The sequence below is a fragment of the Capsaspora owczarzaki genome (assembly GCF_000151315.2).
Source record: "Capsaspora owczarzaki ATCC 30864 unplaced genomic scaffold supercont2.7, whole genome shotgun sequence".
NCBI lineage: Eukaryota > Filasterea > Ministeriida > Capsasporidae > Capsaspora > Capsaspora owczarzaki.
Window position 1 is genome coordinate 3,626 of NW_011887298.1, and position 27,401 is coordinate 31,026.

The following is a 27,401-nucleotide window of genomic DNA, read 5'->3' on the forward strand; positions in this document are numbered from 1 at the left end:
GCTCCAGCATCGCCAATCTGATTCTCACTTTAGACTGTACATCTCTCCATCAGTGAGCATTTGAATGTCATCTGCTGAATCAGTCACTTGTATGCTTCAGTCAAAGAAAGATGCTTTACTTGAGCCAAGTCAGGGTCTTGTTCACTTTGAGTGCCTCAGCGATCGCCAGCGCTCCAGCATTGCCAATCTGATTGTTATCCAGGCTGTTCATCCGTGAGCACTCTGAAAACCATCTGCTGACATCACTCATTTACAAACATCAGTGAACGTGAGTTGCCTTACTTGAGCGAAGTTAGCATCTTGTTCACTTTGAGCATCTCAGCAATCGCAGTCGCTCCAGCATCGCCAAGCTTATTATTGTGCAAACTGTTCAGTCATCAGTAAGCATTCTGAGCACCTCTGCTGACTCACATCAAAGTGAGATGACTTACCCGAGGTTAGCGAGCGTCGTGTTGACTTTGAGCGTTTCAGCAATCGCCTGTGCTCCAGCATCGCCAATCTGATTCCCATTCAGACTGTACATCCCCTCCATCAATGAGCACTCTAAATGCCTCCTGTTGAGTGAAAGTGACACCCCTTACTCGATCTTGATCAACGTCTTGTTCACTTTGAGTGCCGCAGAAAGTGCATGGGCACCAGCATCGCCAATCTGATTCTTCCATAGCCTGTCCGTCCATCCGAACCAGAACAATACGCCTAAATCCCTACGGGTTCCATAATGAATGGTAAAATGGTAATCATGAGATATCACCATAATCGACCCACCATTGTGATCGACTTGATGTGGCCAATAATAGTGTCAGAGGAGTGGCGGTGCTCAGATGAGCGGTTTTCTCAGAAAATCGAAAAATCAAAATGGCCTCGAGGCGACCGCAAAACAGCGCCACAAGCGTTCTTCCAGGACCAGTGCAGCAGAGCATCATAATCTTTGCTCAACTTTGCACCCCCCGCATTTTCGAGATCGAGCACACCGACTGCCTAGGGTGCATCGCGTACTATTACGGCGAGGAAGCGCGCAGGATAGAAACACTGTTTTGACCCCCAGAAGAACGCCACAACGCCGGTCGCCATTGCCGAGCTCGATTTCCGACGTGTCCAGTCGGTGTCGGACCGCGCACTTTTCAGGGGTGATTACAGATGATATTTACAACCGTTTTGGCTCAATGGCGGGGCGATCGCGGTGGGGAGCGATTTTGTGTGAAGCTGGATCTTTACCACTTTGGGCTGGATTGAGCCACTCTTTTCTGTTGTTCTTCAGAGCCATAGGTCTCAGGTCGATTCTTGTACTTTTCCGTCCTCACGAGACCGACCAGACCTGCAACACACACACACACGTCAAGCAATTCATCCAAGCATAAGAACCCGACACACAAGAGCCAGCGAGCGCACGAGGCGAGATGGAGGAGGACGAGGAGATCCAGCCGCAACCAAGCTACGAGACATGCAGTGTGCGGCTGGTGGTCCTTCACGACCTCGTTCCCGACGCCAGCCAGGATCGCTTCATGGATCTGGATGTACCTGTTGCCCAGCCAGAGGCGCTGCCAACGTACGGCGATGTGGAGCGAGCCTTGCAGACCCATGACTTTAGAGAAGTTGCCTTCCGCCCAAACCCTCAGTTTTGGTGTCCAGTCGTTGGCGTCAAGAACAAGTTCTACCCGTCAAACAAGACGATTGCACACCCCGAATGCGTTCATCTTTCTGTCAGGTTGCGTTGCCCCTGTTGCAAATCCAACATCCCGCGGTCGCGATTTCACAGCGCGAACAAAACTTGAGATTGTCTTCCGTGCAACCCGCGTCCACCGACTTGGCCGACGACGAAACTAGCGTAATGCAAGATGATAGGGACGACATTCTTGAATCTCTTAACGACCAAGACGGGCACGACGAAAACTGCCGCTCAAGAACGCCTCGGAAGCGCAGGGGAGTCCATCTCACCAAGGAGGAGCGAGACAGACTTCCGCAGTGGAGCCCTAGTACGACGCTCATTCCTGTTCGAACACGCCGTTGGTATTGCTTCAATAGACGCGATCCGTCGAGGCCGCCTACGACCGTGCCAGACACACCAACTCTCCAACAACGATTTATTCGCGCCTGCTCCAGCAAGAAGCGAGTTGACAACAACTTTCAGTTACGTCCGGAGCTCGGCGCCGGATCCTGCAGTTTCGGCCTGAGATTGACGGAGCTTGGCCAACACACGCACGGCGAGCTGCACCTTATTGGGTTCAAGCTCGAGCAGATGGGTCGCCACGACATGGCTTGCACCGACGGCTCGCTCGCTTTCAAGCAGCGCGCGCATCCTGAAATCAAAGAGTGGGTCATGGATCTGGTGCGCAAGGGGTGCTCGGAGGCGTCCATTGTAGCGCAGTTGGAAGGGCCAACTCTCAACCCGCCGCCTCGCCCTCTTTCAAGTTGGAACGTACCGTACACTTCTGGTCGCTGGTATCCCACCAAAGACGCAATTCGCATGATGATAGTCAACTCAAGCAGCGAGAAGCTACATGGAACCGACCAGCAGCGCATCGACCAATTTCTCGCGTCAACCTCGTCGTATGCCTGCTCTCACCCTCACTCGCTCTACCAAGATGGGCAGTGCCCCGGCGAAAGCCAATACGGCGACAAAAGCGATGTCATTTATCATCAATTTGTTCACTGCGACTGCCAGAGCTGCCTCGAAATCCCCCTGAGGGAGTCGAACATTCTGATTTTAATGACGCCTTGTCAGCGGGCAACGTGGGACGCCCTTCGTCCCAAGGTCCTGTTCCTGGATTCAACCTTCTCAGTCAACCGCTACGACTGGGCGACAACAGCACTCGTTGCTGCTGACGAATCAGGCGCTGGTGTTGTGCCGCTGGCGTTCATGATCTCCGACAGAGATCGCGAGCATGAATATGCGCGGTTCTTGTCCGAGGTCAAGCACGCCGTAGGTGAAGCGTTTAATCCGGTGCGCATCGTCATCGACAAATGCGGCGCTGAGCGAAACTGCATCAATCAGGCGGTGCCGGGTGTGCAGGTGGCAACTTGCTGGTTTCACGTCTGCCAAGCGGTGGAGCGCCAGTACCCGGGCAGACTAGATCTTCTCTCGTGTATGGCTAAAATGCGGTATGCCAGGAATGCACAAGAGCTGAAGGACGCGAGCAACAGCTTGCTCAATGCCGCCGGCGAGTTCCAAGGTTATTTTCTGTCTCAGTGGCTCAACGAACGAGATATTAAAACCTGGACGCTCTTCCACCTTGGCTTGGTGCGTGATGCGCTGGATCAAGGCCACACCAACAATTTGATTGAGCGGTAAGCTTGTGATGATTGTGAGTCGCTTGTCCCGTGCCGAACTTTGGAACCTTGTTGACATGTCATTGCGACTTGCCTCCCCCATAGCTTTTTCGGCACGTTCAAGTACAAGTTTCTGAAAGGTTACCGCATGCACGATTTGGCAGGTCTCGCAATCAGGATTGTTCGGGACACGAACCAGCACTTCTGTTTGCAACGCCAACGCCAGCTACTCGACAAGCCGAATGTCGCCTTCCTTCCAAAGTTCCGCTCCTTACTGCTTGAGAAAGAGATGCACGCAGAGAAGCTCGTGGAAACCGGTCAGGTGTTGGAGCTTCATCGCTACTTTGGTGTAGGACTTGTTCTGCCTCAGCGGACGCTTTCTGAGCTTGATCTACTCCAAATTCGCGAACTCGCAAACGCTCACCTTGAGCCATTTTATCAGACGCGTGGCATGCCCTTGACTGAGGGTTTGCAGCAGCTGCACGAAGCGCTGAAGCAACAGTACCCAGATGTTGTGGTCGTTGGTGTCGAGCGGCGCTTTTGCAGCGCCATGCACGATCACGCTTTCATTTGCAGCCATATCCGTGCCGTCGCGCGGCACTTTGGAGGCATCGAGAACTTTCGTCTTCAAATCCATTCTCTCTTCGAAGAGCCACCAGTGTGTCCCGTGTCCCGCTCAGCACCCGTCAATCCTGCAAGCGAAACTGCTGTGTCCGCAGCCAATACTGCGTATGCCGATGATGCCCTGCCGACTGGCGCAACCGACATGGCCGTAGACGATCAGCTTGATGCAGACGGACCTGCTCGCACCTCTGACATGGCCGTAGACGATCACCTTCCCTCGGGCCCGGATGCAGACGGACCTGCTGACCGCACCTCGGACCTCCCCGCCGAGCTCGATCCGAATCACGGCGCGTCACCTTCTGCGCGTAACTCCGATGATGCTCCAGAGCACAGCTCTGGACTTGTTGAGACGGTGGCCAGTCCCGACGACCTGGTGGACGAGCTCTCCAAGCTGTTCGAGAAAGGACTCGAGCGTCTCAAGACCATGGCTCAGGGCGATGAGTTGCAAAGCCTCGTTCGCCAGCTCACACGCAATTGCAGCAACAGCATGCGGAATGCGACAGGTCAGCGAGGGATTCTTTCATTAGATACCCGGCGCACGCGTGGTGCAACTCGTAAGGCTGCCAAATCTACCCGAGCTGCCCAAGCCAAGGCAAAGCGAACTGCTGCTGCCAAAGCCAACCGAGCAGCAGCAGCAGCATCAACATCGTCAGCCTCAACCGTTCTTCCAGGTAACGCAACTGCATCCGCAGCAGCGTCGTTGGCGACCAGTTCGTGGACACGACGCAAGAAGTCTGGAGTGAAGGGGCGGCCCAAAGCTAAGCATCGTGTTCCTGCTGCACTTACCCGAGAAGTCGCAAGATCCTTTTGCGCCAAAGACAGTCAAGCATTCGAGAGCGCAAGGGCGGCGGTGACTGCGTACAACACCCAACAATAGTAGTTTGTCGACTACATCCCGACTTCTCGCAGCAATCGCGGTACTCGAGATCCGTGGGGCGACACTACCCCTTCATTTGCTAATTCCGATCCCACATTTGGGAATGCGAGTGATGGTGCACGTTCAGCCAGTCGGAAACGACCTCGATTGGAGCCAGAGGCTGACCCGCAGGAACGGAACCAGCGCAACCAACAGAGGATTGGTTTGAACATTTTGCCCCTCAACTGCGGCCGCCTGGAGGGCGCTCAGCGGCCATCCGTGCGCGCGACACAATTCGACGGTTTTCACGCTACGACACGAGTCGGGATGACGATGCAGACGTGTTTGAGGCCCAGCCTGAGGAGATGGACGACGATGACTTCAGGTACACTCTGGAGGAGTGTGTGCGTGCTAGACGGCTTGAAATGTTTGATTCAGCTGTAAACCCAGAGTTTTTGTGAAGTTTTGTATGATTGTGTGTGCTTGGTGTTGTACTTTGGGTCATTGTGGTGCTGTCCTCCCCACTGTTTTCACAGCAGCGGCGCCTGAGAGGTGTCAGCATCCTTGACCCCATTCGATTTTAAATTTTGACACATGGATAAACTTGTCTTTGAAGTTTCGCGGCATAGAACGTGGCAGAAGAGCTTGAAAACAGCTCGACAGCGCAAAAAGGAGGAAAGCGCAAAAGGAGGAAAAAATTTTCTAAGTCCAACTTTTCCTGTCGCCCCCTTGATGCTCACTGCTACGCAGCCTGACTGGGTGACCCGATCCGCCCGCCCTTCGACCCCATGACTCAAACACCAATACCATTCCATAAATGCCCTAGTAGTGGGTTGCTGGTCCACCGTGGGGGTTGGTGGCTTGGCCGTTCCCTGCACGCTCGCGGCGCTCCCAACCATTCCCTCCCGTGCTCGGTCCAGCGCAGACTTTTTCACCGGCTCACAGTTGAAATCTACATTATCATTTATGGGCAACATGATGCTGGCAGAGAGAAGAGGCTAGATGACACTTTGAGATTCGGACCTGGAACCCGTAGTGATTTAGGCGGATTGTTCTGGCACCCCCGGCTTTGCTTTTTGCGATTGAGCTGTGAACTACCCAACTTCATCTGAATCACACAAACGCGTGAGCTGGCGCCTCAATCGGAGAACGCTCTGCGTCGAAATTGGAGCAACCACAAGTACAATTTTGCTGGAGTCTTCTTTTTTGAGCAAAAGCAAGAGCAATCAAACGCATCGAACTGATTTTGGATTTGGACTTGTTTGTTTCGATTCATTCCACTTTTTTTTTTTTTTTTCTGGTAAAGTTTTTTTTTTTCTGTTTCAAATCTCTTCTCCTCCTCCTCCTCCTCCTTCTCCTCCTACTTCCTTTCCATGCCTTCTGCGCTGCGCTTTTTCTGTCTTTTGCCTTGTGCGTGAGGCTTGGTCTTTCGCTCCCGTTCATGCGTCGCAGTGGTCGCGCTCAAGTTAGCCTTGTGACTTTTTTTTTTTTCCTTTTTTTTTCCTTTTTTTTTGTTTCTTCTTCTTCTCTCGTCGCGCTGTCCCCGCCTCTACTTTCTTCTATCTTTTCTCTTCTCTCTCTTTCGTTTTGGCTTGTGGCTCCTCCCCCCCCCCACCACCACCACCACTCTCCCGCAGACAGAGCGCAGGTTGAAGTTCAGCAAACAAAAAGCATTGCGATTTCAAACTCGTCACATGCTCATCAAATTTGCAAAATGACTCCAAAACCGTGACTTTGATCATCATCATCAACAAAAAGCAAAACCAAAGTCATCACTCAACAATCGAGATTGACGACGCGGAACACAATCATCAGTCAGTCAGTGATTCGTCGTGTGGCTGAAACCAAAGTGAGCAAGCAAAGTGGAGCAACCGCGCGCGCTTGTTGTGGCTGATAAACGACAAAAAAAAAAAAAAAAAAAACAATGTGCTCTGATGGGTTGTCTTCCACTCAGTCACCCTCGCTTCGGCCGAGTGCCATTCGACAGCGTGTGAATGACACTGTGCTTGTCCATCACTCTCTCTCTCTCTCTCTCTCTGTTCCTGTCTGATCGCCATCCTCATGATTGTGATTTGTTTGATTGTTTTTTTATTTATTTTTTTCAACTCCTTCTCACTCTTCGTCCTCACTCTTCGACTCACCTCCTCTCTCTTGAACTTTGGCGTAGATACACACAATGAAGGCCTTCACCGCCGTCGCCCTGCTCGCGCTCGTCGCCTGCGCCACCGCCATGCCGTTCGCTGAATGGAAGGCACTGCACAACCGCCAGTACGCGTCTGCCCAAGAGGAGGCTCTCCGTCAGGAGATTTACCTGTCCAACCTTGAGCTCATCAACGAGCACAACGCTGCCGGCCGCCACTCGTACACCCTCGGCATGAACGAGTTTGGCGACCTCGCTCACCACGAGTTTGCTGCCAAGTACCTCGGCGTCCGCTTCAACGGTGTCAACGCCACCAAGTCCTTCGCCTCGTCCACCTACCTGCCCCGCATGGTCTCGCTCCCCGACTCGGTCGACTGGCGCACCGCTGGCATTGTCACCCCCGTCAAGAACCAGGGCCAGTGCGGCTCGTGCTGGTCGTTCTCCACCACCGGCTCGGTCGAGGGCCAGCACGCCCGCAAGACTGGCACCCTCGTCTCCCTCTCTGAGCAAAACCTTGTCGACTGCTCCTCCCAGGAGGGCAACGAGGGCTGCAACGGCGGTCTGATGGACGACGCCTTCGAGTACATTATCAAGAACGGCGGCATTGACACTGAGGCCTCGTACCCTTACACTGCCACCACTGGCACCTGCAAGTTCAACGCTGCCAACATCGGCGCCACCGTCGCCTCGTACCAGGACATTATCACTGGCTCCGAGTCTGACCTCCAGAACGCTGTTGCCACCGTCGGCCCCGTCTCTGTTGCCATCGATGCCTCCCACATTAACTTCCAGTTCTACTTCACCGGCGTCTACAACGAGAAGAAGTGCTCGACCACCCAGCTCGACCACGGTGTCCTCGCCGTCGGCTATGGCACCTCCACCGAGGGCAAGGACTACTGGCTCGTCAAGAACTCGTGGGGCGCAACCTGGGGCAAGGCTGGCTACATCTGGATGTCCCGCAACGCTGACAACCAGTGCGGCATTGCCACCTCCGCCTCCTACCCCCTTGTTTAAAGTCCTATGCTATTCAGAGCAGAGGTTGAATTTCGAGTTGGCCCTTGCTTTGTGATGGTTTGTTCTGTTGCATCCAACCCGTATTTGCTCGCTCAATACACTTTGTATCTACTCAGGTTTTGTTCTTTGAGTCGTCTGTATGTTTTCTGGCTTGGTAACTTGTCCATTTCCTCGCGTTTCCCTTTTTTTTTTTTTTTTTTGTAATGAAACGGGTTTGTTCGCTCTCACAATCGTCGCGCTCGAATGCAATCTGCAGCTGTACAGCCTGCATTTGCGAAATGATGGTGTTGTTGTTCGTGTGATGTGAGTGTTTTTTACTGCTGTTTACCTGACAATCCCGCTGTGCGGTGCAGCGGTTTCGGTGCAGCGGTTTCGGGCACAAACAGCGAAAGTACTTCTTGCAGTTCAGCCCCATTCTCCTTTAAACCTGCTTCGCAAACCCAACAGAGTTGCTGCGATTGGGCCCTCGACGAGCTTTATCGACCAATTTCCTTATTGAATCTGCCCTTCGCAAACAATTCGAATCTAGAACCTCACACTGCTGACATTCAATGGTTTATGGCTGAACAATTTTGAATCAACCATCAGCAACAACTCAGGTATATAGCTCGTAAAGTGGCGAGAGCACAAAGGCATGCAATGCCAGCCACACACACACAACAAAACAACAAAACAACAACAGCAACAAACAAACAACAACCAAAATCGGACAAGCAAAAACAACAAGGTTTCGCCTCAAACGACCGACACCTTAACGCCTGGCAGCAGTGCGCTCAGCCTCCCAGGCCTGCTGCTTGCGGCGCTCGGCTTCAACCGCCTTGACGCGGTCCTATTAGAAACAAGAACAATTCAACGCAAGTGAGCGCAACAAGTGAGCGCAACGTTTCAAACAAAATAAAATAATAAAAAAACACCATCCAGCTCCCAACATTCTTACGTCTTTTTCGAATCGATCGACCAACGACTTGACCATGCGAGTCAGATTTTCAAGACGAACTTCAAGCGCATCCTCGCTCTTCTGCAGGCTCATGGCGCGGTTGATCGGGAACATTGAGGTATCGACTTTCTTAATCTAGCGACGTCCACGCGTCCAAGTATCAGCAGAGAGGGGGGGGGAAGGAATCGTCAGACAAAACTGAACAGGATTACAAAGGCACCCACAAACATCCCACTCTTCCGAAAGCCAACTCACCTTGTCCATGCAGTACAGTTCGAGCGCAGTCAAATCGTCTTGAGCCTTCTCATGAAGATGAATGGTATAGAACAGGTAGTTCCACTGTTTCCGAGCCACACACAACGACAAACCCAAACCAACAACAAAAAAAGTCAACACCTCAAAAAAAAAAAAAAAAGCAAACACCACACACCACCATCCCCTACTCACCATGTTGTGCTCATTTTTCGTGTGGTGAATAAAGCCCTTGGTGTACTTTTCAAAGTCATACGCCTTGATGGAGCAGATAAAGCAGTTGCCAGCCATGTCTGCCTCAATCTGCCACTTTTCATCACGAAGCTCAGAGAAGGTATCGACAATGATACCAAAGATGACGTTGAGGCCGATGGTTGAGATCAGCACAAAGAAGGACAGATCGTACAAGACGCGAAGACCGACGGTCTGCCAGTCGTTCACATCGGCAATGCCGACGCTGGCAAGGCCATTCTCAAGGCCAAAGTTGAGCGACGTCAGGAAGCACTGCCACATGGTGTTGCAGAACAGCGGAGCGCCATCGGCACGCGAAGCGTCAAAGTCGGCGCGGAGGAAGGCAAAGCTTGCAATCGCATAAATGTAAATCACAATCACGCCCAAGGCCGTCACCCAGAGCAGCGAGCGGCCGTTTTTGGTGACGGATTGGATGACACGTTGGAGCAAATCGTTGCCAACAACGACGTGCAGCAGATGGAAGCAGAAAAAGTAGCCGCGAACGGTAATGCCGGCAATGCTCATGCCGAGGAACAAAATGTAGTAGATGGGCGCCAAGGTCAAAAACTGTTGCGGACGGGTCGGAGGGTGCGTCAAGAAGAACTCGATGAACGTGCAGGCAGAGAGAGCGACGTGAATGCCGCCGAAAATGTACAGCAAGGGGTTGTACCAATCGTCCGTGTTTGGGCGCCAATCAGTGGGATCGGTCGGTGCCGACCACGAGACCAGGATGAAAATGTTCAGCAAGAGCGTCACCAGGAGCACGCCCCAGTAAAAGAATGGCGAACCGCGAACAAAGAAGGATGAGATCGGGTTGGACAGCAGCTGCTCCTGGTACTTCATTTCATCGCGAATGTCCTGGCACTGCGAAATAAAGTCGCGAATCTTGTCCGTGGGCGAGGATCGATCGACAGTCCAGAGCAATCTCTCTTTGGCCGCGGGACGGAGGGCATCGCGGTTGCGAACGCGGAAGTGCACCTTGCTCAGGATGTCATTGCGCAGCACTTCGATCGAGCCAGATTGGCCCTGAATGGCAGCGTAAGCAGACGGGGCTTGGACGTAAAGCTTGGATGGCAGTACCTTGAACGTCTTGGCAGCGTTCTTGTTCCCATGCGCCAATGCAGTCAGGTTCTTGGAGGACACACTTCCAAGTCGAACCGAGCCATGCACGGTGCCAGTGTAGCTCACATTAATCAGCTTGATGTTGGTCTCCAACTTGACCTTGTCCGACTTTGCACTGCCTTCGGCTTCGGGCTTACCACCCTTGGTCGAGGGCTTGACCGTGTACGGCTTGGCGTTGTAGTTGGTGGTGGTAAAGTCAGACAGGCTCGCCAGAATGTTGTAAAAGACATAGGCAACGTCGGCCGGCTCTGGATGCTCGGCAGTGTACCCGAGGTGCTTGCTGTGCTGATGCTCGTAGTGGTAACGAGTCATGTTTTCGTGGATGGCACGAATGTCGAGCTGTGTGTGCAGCTCCTTGCTCAGCTGGATGGCCTGCTCGGTTTGCTCCTCAAGCATGGTGAGCACAAGGTTGGCGGCGTGAAGCTTGAGCTCGGCAACTTGCGGGCACGGCATGCCAGTGTACTCGTGCTGGCGGAAGATGTGGTTGATGCCATCCAGGCACTTGGCGTCAAAGACGGCAATTTGGTTGTCGCCGTTGCCCTGGCAAAACTCGACGAGCGATTCGAGCACTTGGGACACGAGCTCAATGTTGTCCGACGACACATTGTGGTACAAGACGTTCAGATAGTTGGCAGTGTCGCTGACAAGGTTGTACGACTTGATATTGTCGCCTTGCTCGCGAATGTAGTTTTTGAGCACCACATTGTTGCCCTCGCACAAGAGCTGCAGCAAGCGCAGAACGAGCGACAACTCGCGTTCGCTCTCGTCCATCATGTCGTTCAGGGCGTCTTCGCCAGACTCGCCCGCAAGGGCGGCAGCAAAGCCTTGGTCCTCAATCGCCTCCTGCACGGCATTGCCACCACCTCCTTCGTGGGCGCCGTGCAGCTTTGTGAGCTCAATGTCACCGACGCCACTGCCGGCGGCGGCCTCGCCACTCGACTTTTCGTCGCCAGCAGGCGCCGCGGCATGTTGAGCGTGGGTCGCGTGGGTTGCAGTCAAGTCCTTGCGCTTTTGCTCCTCCTTCTCCTTCTGGGCAACGAGGGCGCGCTGTTCCTTGACAGTCGCCATGGACTTGACAATGCGGGAGCGAATATCAGCAAAGAAGGTCTCCTCGCGGCTCGTCAAAAAGAACTTTTCAAACGAGCGCTGGACTTCCTTGTTGCCACCATCAAGAATGGCCGTGGCAGTCGCCAATGCCTCAATCACAATCTCGTCGTCGTCCGAAACAAACATCTTGGTGGAAATAAGCGCCGCCTCGTACTTGTTCAGGGCAGACTGGACCTTGGCAATTTGGTCCCACGCCTCCTCCTTGTCCTCGCTGCTGGCGTCTGCCTTCAAACGACGCGCCTTTTCGACCTCGACAATGCCGCGAAGCAGCTGCAACGAGCGCGTGTCGAGCTTTTGCTGCTCCAGCAGCTCCTTTTCGCTCAGCGTGTGAGACGTCTTGGCAGAGACATCGAGGGTCAGAATCATGCGGCCAATGTTGGGGTTGAGGCCCTTGAACTCCTTCTTGCTATTGTACTCGGCAAACAGCTCAATGTGACGCTGGAACTCTTCACCAAGCGGGAGTTTGGCATCTTCGTCACCGAGATAAGGGCAGATGGGATCGGACTCGTACGACTGGCAGAGGTTGACGACCAACGTGTTCAGTCGCTCGTTCGCCTCACGCTCTTGCTCATGGCTGCGCAGATAATCCTTGACGGCGTCAGACAGACCAGCAACGCCGCTCGTTCCGTACTTTTTGTTCTTTTCCAGGGCGACATTCAGCTTTGCCTCAAAGTCGTCCGACAAGCCGGCGTGGCTGGAAAGCTGGTTGGAGAGCACGAGCAGACAGTCCGTCACGGACTGCAAGAGGGCAATCTCGTCTACCTGAATCGAGGCAAGCGGCGAAAAGGCCAGCAACGACTCGGCAAACTTGACGGAAACCCGGTTTTGCTCGGCGGTCGCGTCCTTGGCAGAGTACTGGGACTCGTAAAAGATGCGCGCAAACGGGACAATGCCCTCCATGATAAAGTCCATGTCATCTTCGGGCACAGGATCATCCAACACCTCCTCCTGGGCTTGCGGGTTGTTGGCCTTGCGATCCTTGAGCGCCTTGAGCTTGTCCTTGTGCTGCTTGAGCAGACCAGTGACCGCCTTCAAGTGATCCGAAAGGAGACCGACAAACGTCCAAAAGTCGTCATTGTGGAGCATTTCGGCAGTCGACACAATGTCAGTGCTCGCAGTCGCCAGGTAGACCCAGACCAAAAAGCGCAGGTAGGGCGCCTTGTGCAGAACGGGGATCTTTGGGTCGGTGAAGACTTGGAGCAGCTCCTCGGGCGAGAAGATGGTTTGGCACATGGACTCGATAAAGCGATTCTCACCCTCGGCGCACGTCGCGAGCAGATCGACGAGCTCAATGTGGTACAAGAGTTCGCGCGAGGGCTTCTCCGCGCTGGACTGCAGCAAGGCAATGCGCTCGTCGTTGTGTGCATCGTCAACGTTGATGATGGTGTCCTCGCGGTGCTGCATCATGTACTTGATGATGGCGCTTTGGTTGCGCTTGAGGGTCAAGTTGGCGTCCTCAACCTTTGCAATGTGGCCGAGCAATTGCAAGTACTCAAACACCTTGGAACCGTCCGAAAGCTCAGTTTCGGCAAGGAGCTCGACAATGAGCTGGATGTGCTTCTCCTTGATGCGCAGGCAGTTGGTTTGATTGCCCTTGAATACGCTCACGAGCATGCGCGCCTTGTCCTTCTCAGCTCCCTCATGGTTGAGCAAAAAGTCGAGACGGTCAAACAAGTAGTCCTGCATGCTCGTGTTGCGCCGAGCGAGCAGACCGAGAACCTTAAAGCACTGGCCAAACAGCTTGCAGATGGCCGCGTTCTTCTTCTCAAGCTCCTGGGCGGCAAGTCGATCGGCAGCCGAGCCGCCGCCCTTCTCGCGCTTGCCGAGCTCAATCCTGGTGCCCAGAATGCCGAGCAAGTCAATAACAATGCCAGCATTTGTCAGAATCGTCTGATTGGTGCGGTGAGGCTCGTGCGGATCGTCCTTCAGGTAGAGTAGCTTGGCAAGCCTGTCCAGCTCGACCGAAAGGCGCTCTGCTTGCTTTTCGCCAATCTTTGAGCGCGCCATGCGACGCACCGAGGGCAGCACCTGACGGATGATCTTGAAGGCATCGACAGACTCGGGCAGCGTCAAGACCTGGCCGTCGAGCGCCATTTGGAAAAAGTTGCGACTGGCAGAGTACAAGCGCGTGATGAGGTAGTGAGCCTGGGTGGCGAGCTTGGTGTAGCCATAGTTGGCGCAGTCCAACAAGACGGGAATGATGGGCAGTTCGGGGCCGAGCGCATCGATAAACTCCGTGTTCTTGAACAGGGCCGCAAGAACGGGCTTCAGGCGAGCTGCCGGGATGACAGTCTTGGTCAATGGTGCGAGCTCGAGCAACTCGGGCTCAAGACCGTGATTGTGATGCTTGTTCTTGCCAAAAGCGCGGTGCAGCGTTGCGTGGCCCTTGCCGACCAGGTCGTGAGACTCGAGCTGCTTGAACACCCAGAAGAACTCCTCGAGGCGTGCGGCAAATCGGAAGTTCATCATCAGCTCGATAATCTCCAGACCCTTGAATTTGAGATTGGCCACCGACTTGTTTTCGGGGTTTTTCAGCAGACGGTCGACACGAAGGTACTCTTGCTGCTCTTCCTTGTTGTCCTTGTTCTCGTTGCCATAGTCGTCCGAGCAATCGAGGAGGCGGATGAGCGGACACAGCAGTTCGAGCAGCTGCGTGCGGTTGTTGTACACGCCAAACGACACGAGGGAACGGGCCAACGTCAAAATGGCCTCGATAAACTTGTTCTCCTCAATTCGGGTCGCAATCACACTCGTCTCGTTGGCAATGGTCGTGTTAATCCAAGAGCGAAGCTCGGTCAACTCTGGCGGGAAGGAGTTTTGGACGGCCAGATGCGCAGCAGTGGTGCACTCGGTCGCACTCGAGTTTCGCTGCGTCAGAGTTTGTGCGTCAAACGTCAGCTGAATGCGCTCGAGAAGGTCCTCGTACGGCTCAATGTCGACAAAGGCTTGATGTAGCAGGTCGGCGTAAGCAATACGATAGACCGGGTTGAGCTCCGTGTCCTTGACTGCGGCAAACACTTCAGCCCACACGACGCACTTGAGCTCATCGCGGAGCAGCGGAATGGTGACCTTGTTGCGACCAATGCACAGCCGACGCAAAAAGTTGATCTGCTCCAGCAGATACTCGGCCTCGAGGGATTTGGCGTCGTCTGCGAGCTCGTTCACTGGAACGACCAAACCATCGCGGAGCAGATCGACGTGGAGCACACCGTTGCGCAGGCTGACGGGAAGGATGACAGGGTTGCCCACGACACCACCGAGCAGGTTTTCGCAAATGTAGCTTTGGATTTCATAATTGGCACCACCCTTGACGGCGCAGCAGGTGGCCAAAAACTTGAGGTAGCGCGACGCGCGCTGCTCCTTGAGCTTGCCAATGAAAAAGTCGAGCAGCGGAGGCTTGATGCGATTGACAATCGACATGTTGTCCGAGGCGAGCTGGGTCAGAATGTCGGTCGCTGGGAGACCCGAGCCAACTTGGCCGAGCATGAAGGGAATGAAGCGTGCAATGTACATTTCGCTCTTGCGCGATTCACCCTGGACATACTGGTTGAGCGCATTGTATGCCGCGGAGCACACGTCACGAACGAGCCGCTTGTCCGGAGTGCGCAGTTCGCTGATGGGGAAACCATCCGGGTTGTACGGAGAGAACGGCACACGGATGACCTCAATCAAGGCATCGACGCAGCGAAGGTGGCGAAGGACTTTCTGTCGGCGCTTGTTGGGCGTATCCTTGTCAACGACAAACTTGGCGAGCAAGTCCATGGCACGGCACAGGTAGGCTGCCGTCTCGGCCGTGAGTTCTCTCGGCTTGTCCTTGCTTGCAGCGGCGCGGAAGCTTTTCGCATACCACTTGAGCGCAGGAAGGATGCCGGCAACAAAGTTGACATTGTTAATGTCCTTCTGCTTGGCCTGGGTGATGGTGAAGGCATCATCGTAGTGCGACTCGCGGGACGCGGTCAGCTGCAGCAGCTTGGCCTTGTCGTACCGGATTTCCGTCATTGGCTTGCACGACTCGATGGCCGCAGCAGCCGCCGGCGATGGCGCGTCCGCACCCAGGGTGTCGACCCTGGACACGGTGCCTTGGCGAGCATACGACAGGGTGGCATCGCCATGCAGCCAGGTTTTGGTCAGAGGGTGCTCGATGCGGGTGAACGAGCCGTACTCAATGTTCTGGCGGTCGCGAATGACGGCATGCAAGCGGAAGACGGCATCGGCGTCACGATGGTCGGAGGTGAGGGTGACGACCGGCTCGCCCGACGCGGCGTCCAGCTTGACGGCAAGAAACTGGCGGGTGGTAAAGTGGCGCAGACGCACGAGCTGCTCCCAACGCATGCGGCCTCCACGAGCAGCGCCGCTGTCCATTTCGATTTGCCAAAACACGGAGGGACCAGACGGCGGCTTGAGCGAGTGAGGACGCTTGGTTGTGACGTGACGCACGCGAAGGTGGGGCACTTCAGCCACGCCAGTTTTGCCAAACGTGCCTTCCGCGGCAACGTAGGCCTCCAGTTCGCGATGGAACAGACGGATGCAGTCGCCAAAGCGAACAGGCACGACCGACTCCTTCTCGTCCTTGCCCTCCTCAATCAGGGCGCCCGGCGAGGACGCAGCAATCATGGCCCACGTCTCGTCCGGGCGCGAGTACATGAAGATGGAAAAGGCGGAGGGCGTAACGGACATGTTGACCTCGTGCAGACCGGCTTCAAGCTCGGCATCGTCAAAGGGATCGTGGCTTGCGTGCAAAAAGGACGCGGGGGTCTTGATGGACTCAAAGACAATTTGGTCGCCTTTGCGCACAATGTCGCCCTCGGCGCGCACCTTGTAACGCGGCATGACGCGGAACCAGCACAGCTTTGAGTTGTACTGGTGCAGCTCGACGCGCATGTTGGTGTCTTCAATCCACGCGGGATCGCTGGCACTGCCAGCCACAAACTTGTTCGAGAACGAGTGGTAGAGCTGGACGGTCATGCCGTACGTCAGGAACTTGCCGTTCTGGCGCGCCTGCTCCAGTGCATTGTCGTCCGTCTCGGCACTCGCGAGCTTCTTTTGCTGGAAGAGCGTGTTTTCCAGTTGGCGCGTCTGCGCCTGCAGCGCCTTGTTGGCCTCGCCCTTCTTGGTCTTGGCGACAGCCGGCATTTTCTTCTTGAGAGCCTGGTACTTTTTGTTGGCCTTGTACTTGTTCGGCACGAGAATTTGGAAGATGCAAGCTGTGTGTGGTTTGTGGAGCAAAAATGATGCGAAAAATAATGCTGTGAGACAAAACGACCACCAAAAAAAAAAAAAAAAAAAAAAAAAGCAGCATCTTTCTTGCTCACATTGAAAGTTGGGCACGTTGGGCTGGGTGCGGAGGCTGCTGCTGCTGCCACCTGCACCAGCTTGATGCTCGACGCCATGATCGGCGCGTCGAACAGTCAGCAGCGAGTCGATGGTACTGTTGGTGTCAACAAAGGAAGGAGAAACAAAAGTGTGAGAAACTGTGAGAAATTCGGTCGAAATAATGACAGGATTCGACAAGCAGCCTGCACAACAGCGCCACGCAAGAGAGAACAGCAAAGGAGGGAGGTGGGAAGAGAAAGAGAGAGAAAGAATCAAAGGCGACTCTCGATGCGAATCAAAGAAAGACACAAATTTTTAAGAAGAAAAATAAAAAAAAAAAAAAAAAAGAATCACGCTTAAAATAAATGCGAATTTTTCGCCATGACTCAAATTCTGCCAAGAGAAGGCCGATGGCTGCCGTCGTGGGCTGCTCTGCCGGGCTGGCCGGGCTGCCGGTTTGTGCGCTTGTGTTGCTCAGCAGCACAGACGACAGAGCAAGAGTTTGAGTTGGGCGCTGCTGCTGCTGCTGCTGCTGCTGGTGTGCGACATTCAAAGAGTTGTGAAAAAAGCCAAACCTGCAGAAACCCGTTAAATTTTTGGGGTTTTTTTTTTTTTTGAAAAATCGATTTGTTTTGGCAACTTGGGTTTTTTAGGTTTTGTGAAGGATGAGGGTTAGGAAAAGGGGGTTGAGCATCTCATCGCAGTCGGAGTGCGCACAAGTGGACAAGTGTGTCGTGGCATCATCCGAGGTTAGGGGAAGCATGGATGGGTGTGAGAATAAGGAGGACATGCAATTGTGGATGTTTTGTTTTGTTCTTTTCGGCTTGTTGTTGGGTAAACAACAAATAACAACCACAAAAAATACCAACATCAGCAGAAACTGCTAATGCAAGCATGCTTTGATGTTGGGTTTTTGGGGGAAGCGGTTGAGGCGAGTCACAATGAGGAAGCACCGCTTGGTGCCCTTGCTCCGTGCAATGTTCAACAACCATAAACATTGCAAGTTTTCGGTGACTTGAATCATCGAAAAATACAATGATAATGTAAACACTGCGTGTTCCTTTTTTCTTTTTTTTTCTTTTTTTTTTGGTTGTTTTGTTTGTTTTGTTTGGGTTTTTTGGTGGTCGTCAACTGAGGAGGAGGGGATTGCCGTGGGTTTGCAGCCTCATCCCACCATCATCAGGGGAGTGCAAGGGCGCATTGATGCTCTGTGCGACCCCCCGATTCGACCGCATGGTGATGATGAACGGATTCGTATGATTCTTTTATTTTTATTATTTTTTATTTTTTTATTTTTTTTCGCTTTTTGATTCTGCGATTGCTCTTCTCTGCCCATCATCGCAGCCGCACAGACGGTCGCGCTGGGGGTGAATCCAAGGGCAATCAGCAATCAGCTGCTCTATCTCGCGGTCTCTCACTCTCTGTCTCGCTTGCCATCCCCGTGCGAATGGGAATTCCAAAGTCAAGCCGCTCTCAATACAAACGGTTTTTTTTGTTGTTTCCCAATTATCAGTTCAGTAGCAACGTGGTTCACGGCAGCCACAGTCCGAGCATCTCGCTCCAAGCATGGCAAAGACACTCGGCTCGCGAACACAGAGCAGGGCAAGAACCAGTCGTGCATGCAGCACAAGCGAGATGATCGCACGCAGAAGGAAGAACGGAAGCGACAGAACGAAAAAAAAAACACACTGGGACGTGAAAATGCAAAAAAAAAAAAAAAAAAAAAAAAAAGGCGAAAGCAGGGCTGTAAACAAAAGGGAAAAAAAGAAAAACATTGGCCTGTTATGGTGCAAGGCGCGGCCCAAAGAAGGACAAGCGCGGAGAAGGGGAGCCCGCCATGTGTGTGTGGGGGGGGGAAGGTGATTGCGGACGGCAAATGGAGTAGTGCGGGAAAGAGGCGGGAGAGTCACAGCAGCAGAACGAACGGAGCGAACGGGTGTGAAGTGCAGCATCACAAGCTTCACACAAGGATCCAACCAGAGAGGGGTGTGGAGCGGTTACTTTTCAGAGAACAGGAAGCCATGCCGGTCCTCAGAGTACAGCGAAACAGAGTCTCCAATGCGAAGAAGCTCGTCTGCCATCGTAGTGAGAAAGCGAACGGGTTTGAAACAAAAACAAAAGAATTAAAAAAAGAATTAAAAAAAAAAAAGAAGCAAAAAAGACTGAAGGATGGATTAATTTGGGTTTGGCGGAGCATTCCATTTCATCTCGATGCGGTGCTGCGGTGCTGCGGTGCTGCGGTACACACGAGGTACAGTGCTGAATGAGCTCGCCCCTTCCCCTCTCTCTCTCTCTCTCTCTCTCTCACTCTTGGCTGGCTGGCTGGCTGAATTGGACCGCGGGAAGAGAAGAGGCCGCACTGAACTCGACAACAACGTGATCGCCTTAACTGTGTCAGCCTTTCATGCGTGTCTGGGTCGTTGGTTGGTTGGTGAACATGACAGATGGACATTTTTGCAACGAGTACATGTGATTTTAACAAAACAAAACAACAACAACAACGAAAAAAACCAATTCAGCAACAAAAGACGACACATTGTTCGCTTTGACGTCTTTCGCGCGTCGCGTTTCCAAGAATAGGGGGGTTTTTAACGTCGACGCGGAGGAGAGCGTGACCGTGATCGAGAACGGGACCGCGAGCGTCCGCGCGCTGTTCGTGCGCGCGGGGGAGAGCGCGACCGAGAGCGCGAAGGAGCGCCGCGACGTCCAGGTGGCCCGCCTGCACGGCGCACTGGCGACCGTGACCGCGAGCGAGATCGTGACTTGGACCGCGACCGCGAGCGTGAGAATGAGCGGCGACGACGACGAATAGGAGAGCGAGAACGGGAGCGAGACCGGGAACGGGAGCGGGAGAAGGAACGGCGACGACCGGAACCGCGGCGTGGCGAGCGCGATCGTGAGCGCGACCGAGAGATGGATCGGCTGTGAAAAGACATGGGCAAAAATATAGCAAAAGACATGGTGAATGAAAAGAAACTCGGGATGCCAAAACAAAAGCACCAAACACCATGCTCAAGCGTACGTACCCTCGACGACCGCGAGCGGCATTTGCCCCGCCTCGCATGCGACCGTTGCGAGCGCGGGAAATCTGTCGGTCGTTCTCCTTGATCTTTGCAAACTCAACCGGCACCACCTGGAGTGTCCCAGAGTCAAACACATCACGTCAACTGTCAGCTTGCGCAAAACCATCAAAATCAATCGTCGCAAAACATACCGTGCCATCGATTTGGCCACCATTCATGCAGTCGACCGCACTCTGCGCATCGGAAGCGTTGGTATAGCGAACCAAGGCAAAACCGCGATGGCCGTTGGGGCCGCGGCGTGGTACGTCCACCTCCTGGATTGCGCCGAAATGAGCGAAAATCTCGCGAATGTGTGCCTCCGTGACGTTGGACGAGAGCTTTCCAATAAAGACACGGTTGCGCGGGGCCGAAGGAAATCGCGAGGGTGAGCGGGATCGCGACCGAGACCGAGACCGGGACCGAGACCGAGACCGCGATCGGCCACGTCCGCGTCCACCACCGCCACCGCCACGACGCTTTGGGGACAGCGACCGGGACCTAGATCGGGACCGCGAACGGGAACGCGACACCGACCGGGACCGCGAGCGAGACCGAGAGCGAGATCCAGAGCGAGACCGGGACCGAGGCGACCGGGACCGGGACCGAGACCGCGATCGTGAGGCAGAGGGCGATCGCGACCCAGCGCCAGGAGGGCGGCGTTGTGATGCAGACTGCGACCGTGAACGCGAGCGCGAGCGGGAGGGCGATCGGGACCGGGACTGGGGCGACGACGACGACGACGACGCGGCTGCGTTGGCTGGAGCGACATTGGCTGCCGCTGCTCCTGCGCCCTCTGTCGGCGGGGGTGCAGCGCTTTCGGACGACACCCTACCGTGTGGTGGTGAGACATGGGCAGAGAGACAGTCGGCAGAGACAGAGTGAGCGACGTGGAATAGCAAAGTCCAATGCAAATCCCAATGCAAATCCCAATGGAAAAAAAAAAAATAAAAAAATAATAATAAAAAAATAAAAAATAAAAAGATCGCTCGTTTTTGAGATGATTGGAGTTCAAGTGTGCTCAAAAATCAGCCCCGCGATGGAAGAAGCGGCGGCAAGGTCAGAGCAAAGCAGTTCTGGTCCTTGGCATTCAATAAAGTAGGAAGGCGGGGGTCGGAGGGGACGGGAGGGCGAGAAACGACGTCGTTTTCAGCAGTTTACATTTGACAGAGAAAAATAGAGACTGAGAAATCGAGAGTTTGAACCAATTCGGACAGCTCCCACAGTTCGATGGCAGTGATTCCTGGGCAATCGGGAAACATGATCGCGGGGATGAATGAACACGAACTTTTGCTTGGCAAAAGCTGCAATTGTCCAAAAGCCGCTGTTGCTGCTGCTGCTGCTGCTGCTGCTGCTGCTCGGTACGTTCAACTAAACATGCTTCTGCAAAACATTAATCAGGGGGAAAAACAACCTCTCGTTTCAATCCAAAACACATACACTCATGAAATCGAAAACACAAAAACTCAACTGCAGTACAAAAACGTTCGAATGAACTAAGCGGTGAGCAGCCCGCGGCGCTCGTCATCGGCATCCGTCGGTTTCCCTCGGCGAGAAAACGAGGAAGATGCACCGTTGCTGCTGCTCATGACTCGGCGAGCTCCGCCGTGACCGCGGAAATGGGCGTCTCGGGCGCGCCGGGATTCGCGCCGAGCATACTCTTCCTCTTGAATCAGCTGCCAGTCACGGGGCCAAAACCACGCATAGACGACCTTGAAAACAAAGTCGGGCAGGAGAGCTGTGACGACGAGAAGAAGCAGGCCCAGCCACATTTGCGGCAGACCGGCAAGGTAGATTGCGGAATGGAACAGGTAGTAGGGCTCGCTGATCATGAAGGAGCTCCAAAACAGCATAAAGGCGCCCAGAACCACCAAGGAACCAATCAAGACAAACCAATTCAGCCACGTCACGTAGCCCTCCTCCATCAGGAGGCGAATGGTGACAACCACCAGCATGACACAGTTCATGTAGGCGCCCAGTGTAAACACGTCAATATCGGTCGTCGTTGAATGGTCAAGGCCCCAGGACGATGCAGCAGTGACGTTGCGGCCCACATCCAGCGTGAGCACGGTGGCAGAGCTCGAAGCAACGGCGCTCCAGCCGCCAAAGACCAGCAAGCCGCCAAAGAACACAACGAGCGCGTGCCAAAAGGACGATAGCATCCATTGGCCGAGTGCCTTGGACGAAATACGAGCGCTGGGTCCCTTGAGCGAGCTGTACAATCGCGGATAGCGGAGCAAGGAGCGCTCTGACACGTCTTTTTCCACCATGCCGTGCACCAAGGCCGGTAGCGAGGTAAAGACAATGTTGAACAGCATAAGCAGGACGCTATCGTAGATGGTCTGGCCCGAGAAGCCCGAGTAAAATGCAAACAAGAGCTCTGCGGCAATCCACGCCACGTTCTTGTAGAAGAAATACAAGGCCACATCCGCAATGCGAATGTACGAGTAGCGGCCATGCACCAACAGCAGTCGCTGGAGCGACCGGAACTTGGCAAACGCGTAATCGCTCGAGCACGCCGCCTGTCGTCCTTCTTTGCCCATAATTCCCACACCGACGTGAGCCTCCTGTTCAAAGATTGAGTATCACGTATGCCAAGCATTGAGTTTCGTGGTTAGAGCTCCATGGCTACGGAGATGCAACAAAGGACAAAACAATAAAAGGCTGGCTTGTGCACGACAAAAAAAAAAAAAAAAAAGTAACCCCAACAAACACGCACACACACCTGAATCATGCTGACATCATTGGCACCGTCGCCGATGGCAAGCGTGACTGGTCGCTCGGGACTCTCTTTGACAAGGCGGACAAGCAAGGCCTTTTGCATTGGCGACATGCGACAGCAAAGCACGGCAGCGCAACGCTGGCATAAAGCGAGCAACGCGGCGCTGTCGTGCTTGAGGGCAATGGCAAGTGTAGCGCCATCGATGACCAGAGCGAGCTGTGGCGGACCGTGGTGCGGCGCGGAGAGCTCGACTTCCAAAGACTCATCGGCCCTCAATGGAGAAGCCTGCGAATGTCCAGCGCTGGCTGATACCACGCTGCCGTACGAGCTGACACCACCGACGGTATTGGTTCCGGTGGTCTCTGGCTCTGGTGCAAACCGCTCACGAGCGGCATCCGTGGCCGCGTTGGCGGAATCACCAAAGCTCGTTGCATCAAAAGCGCCTGCTCGGTCGCTGGCGTACTCTCTGAGATACTGCCGGATGGTTTCCGAGCACTGACGACGCGAATGAGCATTCAGGTACAACACGCGCATGGACGACGACACGTGTCCGCAGGCCATGCTAATATTGATGGCGGTCTCTTGCTTGTCGCCCGTCAATACCCAAACCTTGATTCCCGCTCCGCGCAGCCGCTTCATGGTCAAGTCCACGTCGGCCTGGAGCTTGTCTTCGATGGCAGCTGCCCCTAGGAGGACTAAACCGTGCTCGATACGCTCATAGGCGGCGGCAAACAGGGCTGTGGCGGCAGCACGCAAAACAAAACATCCAGCGTGAGTGGCATCAACACACGCACACACCACCACACACGAAAAACAAGATCCATCCCATCCACTCGACACCATCGTCCTACCATCTCGATTATGCAAAGCCACGCTTGCTTGATGCAGACTTTCGCGGATTTGCGCAAACTCGTCATTGGACAGTTGCTTGGCCGCCACCAACAAAGTGCGAAGGCCACTCGTGGCAAAGCCGCCAAGATGGTCCATGGTGGTGGTCTTGATGGTCGACATGCGAGGAATCTCAACACCGGACGAGGAGGAACCCATGCGATGCAGGAAGGTGTGCTCGTCTGCCGAGAGCCTCGGCTCAATGACCGATTCCGCACCCTTGGTAAACACCCAAATGACACCCTGCTCGTCGCGCACAATCACGCTCATACGCTTCCTGTCGGATGAAAACTCGAGCACGTGCAGGAGCTCGAACGCCTGCGGCTTGCCTTGAACCACCAGGTGCAACGTCTCGACCGTGCGCCGCTCAAATACAACGCCTGCGCGCGCAGCCCCGCTCACCAGTGCTTCCTCGTCTGGAGACGATGCTTGATAATGGATGGACAGGGGCAATGCAGCTTGTTGCGCCTGCTGTTGCTGCGACACCACGGGAGTGCTGCTCTGGTGCTGATGGTGGTGGCCGTGAGGGACGCGTTCGGCAAACACCGTGTGGCACGCAGCAAGCGCAGTGAGATAGACACGCAGAGCCGGGTTGGATTTCTCGGCTTGCGCAAGGGAGCTGGACGCTTCTAGAAGGGAGGCGGGAAGGTACTTATCGTAATCGTCTTCGGACTCGCTTCCTTCGTCGTCGCCACCAGCAAGGTCTTGCTTTATCGCATCGGCAGAACGGTTGGAGTTGCGGCTACTCGCGCCACTGCCTCGACCTTTGGGAGAGGCGGCGCCTGTGGCGAGAGCGTCCGGATGGCCACCAACAGTTGTGTCGCCCTGCTCGGCGGGAGTCTCGCTTTGCTCTTCAGCATCGTCGTCTTCGGCACCAATCAGCGGGATGCGATCGCCTGACTGATTTCCACGGCGGAAGCTCAGCGCCAGACGGTGGAGAGGCGAGGCGGACGATGCTGTCGTGGGAACACTGCTGGTGGCACTTGTACTGCTTTCGGCGCGCGAACGCTGCTCCCTTTTGGCCATGGCAGCTGCATCCGACAGACGAGCTTGTGCCTCAGGATCGGCCTGCTCGACCAGACCGTCGCGCGTGGCCAGGTAGCGGCGGCCCGCAACGCTGCACTCGACAAACTTCATGACGTTCTCGGTCAGGGTGCCGGTCTTGTCGGAAAAGACATAGTCGACCAACGCCAGCTCCTCGTTGAGGTCGGACGTGTTCGCCTTGGCCATCGAAGGCTGCTTGTCGGAGGTGTTGACCTTGTCTGCCATCTTCTCGTCCCAGTGGATGAGCAGCGCGCCAAAGAACTTGAGCAGCTCAACCGTCACGTAAAGTGAAATGGGAATGCAGTAGTTGTACAGCAGCATAAAGGTGATAAACTGGCCCGCGTAGAACAAGAAAATGTCGCCAGTTTCCCCAGCGGCAGGCAGCCCCAGATCGCCCAGATACCACGCGACGTGGCGGTAATGGTTGTTCCAGGCAAGCGTGAGAAGCGTGGAAATCAGACACACGACAAACAAGCCGATGAAAAACACAATCAAAAACTTGTTCATCAGTCGCTCGAGCGACGAGAACTTGTGCTTGACTGGCTGCTGGTTGAGAACCATCTTGGTATCGCGTCCGGTGTAGACGGCGACACCATAGACAAACTCGGTGTTTCTCAAGCGCGCGCCTTTGTGCAGCAAATTCGAAATGTCGAGCGGCACAGCCGAAGAGATAGTACCCTCGCTGCGGCCAGGAAAAGATGCGCTCTCGGACAGCGCATCGTGAGGCTTGCGGAACAAGGACCAGCTGGCTGGCCAGGACGAGGTGGCGGGGGTGTCACTCGACTGCGCGGATGCATTCACGCTGTGCGCGAGTCTGCTGCCACCACTTTCCTGGTCTTGCCCGCCAGCGCGGCGGCGACTGCTTCGATCGGCTGACAGCAACGACGACGACGACGACGGCGACGAGGACAACGACGACGACGACACGCGGAAAAACGAGTCCGAGCTCGCATCTGAGAGCAAAACGCCAGAAAACAACCGCCCAGTGAATCGGTAAAGGTCGGCAGTTGGCAACCCGCAGTCGATGGTGACGGACAGGTTGCGCAAGGCGCCAAAGTCGCGGAGATGCCGTGTCGGCACGGGTGCGGAGCGCACCTTCAAGTTGGTCTCGCCGTCCAAGTTGGCAGTGATGGTATAACAGTGGCCGTCGGCATCCGAGGTCGACAAGAGCGTCAAATCGCACGGGAACTCTTGTCCGTCGACAATTCGCACAATGTCGCCAACGTGGATTTGCTCGTTCTGAATGTCCAGCACGACGCCCCTGCGCATGACCGTAACGGGCCGTGTGTTTGTCTCGTTATCGGCCAAGTGCCGCAGATAATCCTCGTACGCCTGCTTGATGGCCGTGACGCCAACGACAAAGACCAGCGGCAAGATGGACGTCAGCGGCGAGACGGGCGCAACGCCGGGAATCAGCTGGATTAACGCCACGCAGAGAAAGTAAAAGTTGGCCACTCGTCGAAACTGCTCAAACAAGTTCTTTGGCAGAAAGTTGAGCGCGGTGTACTTGGACGTGATGACGCGGTTGTCTGGGAATCTGTGTCAACAAACAAACGGATGAACGTGAGTGCAATGAAGAAGTCGTGTTGGATGGGGGGGGGGGGTTTTGTTCCAACTGGATGATGTGGATTGAAGGCCGGAGCAGAGGGAGTTTCAAGTCGAGGGTGTGGCTGGAATAGGCTGTGCGGTAAGTTTCTCAGACGCTTTTTCCGCTGGTTTTGAGTTCTTTTTGCCATCGATTCCCTCGCCCCTCCCCCCACACACACACACACTTTTCCTTGTGTATCCGTTGTGGATGATCAGTCTGTCGGGCTATGGTTCGTGGTTCGCAGGACGGGCGTTGAGCGTCGCTGCATCTTTCGCTTTCTCCCCCCAGGCACGAGTCCCAATGCACTTCTGCAAGCGGGATCGGGTGTTTGTTTTTTGTGAAGGGGACATTTTGGAGAGCATCGCTTGTGAATGCAAGAATCAAAACAGCAGCAGCAGCAGGGAACTGAACGCACGGGGACGGAGTGCTGCGGAGAGTGCGCTCGAGGTGGTCGTTGCTGCTGGAGGGCGAGCGGGCGGAGGATCCAGATCGCGGCGCTGTTGTTGCTGCTGCTGCTGCTGCGTTGTTGCCGTTGAAGTCCACTGCTACTGCTGATGATGATGAGGCTGATGATCCAGTCACGGCGGCGTCGCGGCCAACGACGCGAACAGTCCGCACTGCAGCCTCCGCAGCGGCCGTCGCAGAGTCGACTGATGCATCGGCGACGACCACAGTATTGGCAGTCGCATTCGCACTAGCAGGAGCAGCACTGTTCGCGCTCGCGTCTGCTGCTCGTGTCTGCTGCCGATTCCCAGCCATCGTTGCCTGTTCCTATTCCTATTGCTATTGCTATCGCTATTCCTATTCCTATGGCCGCTCCAATTGCTACTCCAATTGCTACTCCAATTGCTATGCTTTGTGCGTTGTCGTCAGCGTCGTCGTCTTTTGTTTTCAGAATCAGGCGCTGTTTGGTTGTTGTGTAGTTTTTGTTTGACTGAACTTCAACTCTTTTGATTTCAGAAGAGAAGCAAAAACAAATGTAAAACAACAAAAAGTGACCAAAAGTTGCAGCAAAAAGCAATGGACGTGCGCGAGCGCGAGCGAGAGAGTGAGTGCTGACCGTCTAAGCGTCTGAGCGTCTGAAATTGAGCAATCCGTCAAACCCCCCCCCCTCCACCCTTAGAGCCTCTCTGTTCCATTGAACTCTGATAGACCTGCACTCGGCAAACGCTCACTTGTACAAGTGTGAACAGCACTGCGAGTCTGTCGAGTGTCAGTCGCCAAAATTGACATTTCT

General features: G+C 54.6%; 6 protein-coding genes across 6 annotated transcripts; 2 read left to right on the top strand and 4 right to left on the bottom strand.

Moving 5' to 3' along the window:
- Positions 1–115: 115 nt before the first annotated feature.
- CAOG_04507 (hypothetical protein) lies at positions 116–768 on the bottom strand (the record flags this gene model as incomplete). The annotated part of the gene is made up of 5 exons (XM_004347204.1): positions 116–203; positions 283–366; positions 432–515; positions 582–665; positions 752–768. 5 exons carry the CDS (start codon positions 766–768, stop codon positions 116–118), a joined length of 357 nt encoding a protein of 118 aa, XP_004347254.1.
- A 629-nt stretch (positions 769–1,397) lies between these two features.
- CAOG_04508 (hypothetical protein) lies at positions 1,398–5,363 on the top strand (the record flags this gene model as incomplete). The annotated part of the gene is made up of 3 exons (XM_004347205.2): positions 1,398–1,700; positions 1,757–3,285; positions 3,373–5,363. The coding sequence occupies 3 exons, from the start codon at positions 1,398–1,400 to the stop codon at positions 4,766–4,768; spliced, it is 3,228 nt and encodes a 1,075-aa protein (XP_004347255.2). The 3' UTR covers positions 4,769–5,363.
- A 599-nt stretch (positions 5,364–5,962) lies between these two features.
- CAOG_04509 (cathepsin L2) lies at positions 5,963–8,016 on the top strand. Its single transcript, XM_004347206.2, has 2 exons — positions 5,963–6,047; positions 6,915–8,016. The coding sequence occupies exon 2, from the start codon at positions 6,924–6,926 to the stop codon at positions 7,899–7,901; it is 978 nt and encodes a 325-aa protein (XP_004347256.1). The 5' UTR covers positions 5,963–6,047; positions 6,915–6,923; the 3' UTR covers positions 7,902–8,016.
- Positions 8,017–8,652: 636 nt separating this feature from the next.
- Positions 8,653–16,683, bottom strand: CAOG_04510 (hypothetical protein; the record flags this gene model as incomplete). Its single annotated transcript, XM_004347207.1, has 4 exons — positions 8,653–8,730; positions 8,839–8,973; positions 9,094–9,177; positions 9,286–16,683. The coding sequence occupies 4 exons, from the start codon at positions 16,681–16,683 to the stop codon at positions 8,653–8,655; spliced, it is 7,695 nt and encodes a 2,564-aa protein (XP_004347257.1).
- Positions 16,684–18,860: 2,177 nt separating this feature from the next.
- CAOG_04511 (hypothetical protein) lies at positions 18,861–20,694 on the bottom strand (the record flags this gene model as incomplete). Its single annotated transcript, XM_004347208.1, has 5 exons — positions 18,861–18,937; positions 19,596–19,785; positions 19,886–19,996; positions 20,078–20,200; positions 20,281–20,694. The coding sequence occupies 5 exons, from the start codon at positions 20,692–20,694 to the stop codon at positions 18,861–18,863; spliced, it is 915 nt and encodes a 304-aa protein (XP_004347258.1).
- Positions 20,695–21,324: 630 nt separating this feature from the next.
- CAOG_04512 (ATPase) lies at positions 21,325–27,085 on the bottom strand. The gene is made up of 4 exons (XM_004347209.2): positions 26,580–27,085; positions 23,496–26,113; positions 22,648–23,381; positions 21,325–22,489 (listed from the first exon to the last, which is right to left on the bottom strand). Exons 1-4 carry the CDS (start codon positions 26,921–26,923, stop codon positions 21,419–21,421), a joined length of 4,767 nt encoding a protein of 1,588 aa, XP_004347259.1. The 5' UTR covers positions 26,924–27,085; the 3' UTR covers positions 21,325–21,418.
- Positions 27,086–27,401: the final 316 nt, after the last annotated feature.

Coding starts and splice junctions, on each gene's coding strand:
- CAOG_04509 (XM_004347206.2), top strand. CDS start 6,924: ATGAAGGCCTTCACCGCCGTCGCCCTGCTCGCGCTCGTCGCCTGCGCC.
- CAOG_04512 (XM_004347209.2), bottom strand. CDS start 26,923: ATGGCTGGGAATCGGCAGCAGACACGAGCAGCAGACGCGAGCGCGAAC. Junction 23,382..23,495: donor GGCTTTGCATAATCGAGATG/GTAGGACGATGG, acceptor CTGCCGCCACAG/CCCTGTTTGCCGCCGCCTAT. Junction 22,490..22,647: donor ATGATGTCAGCATGATTCAG/GTGTGTGTGCGT, acceptor ATCTTTGAACAG/GAGGCTCACGTCGGTGTGGG.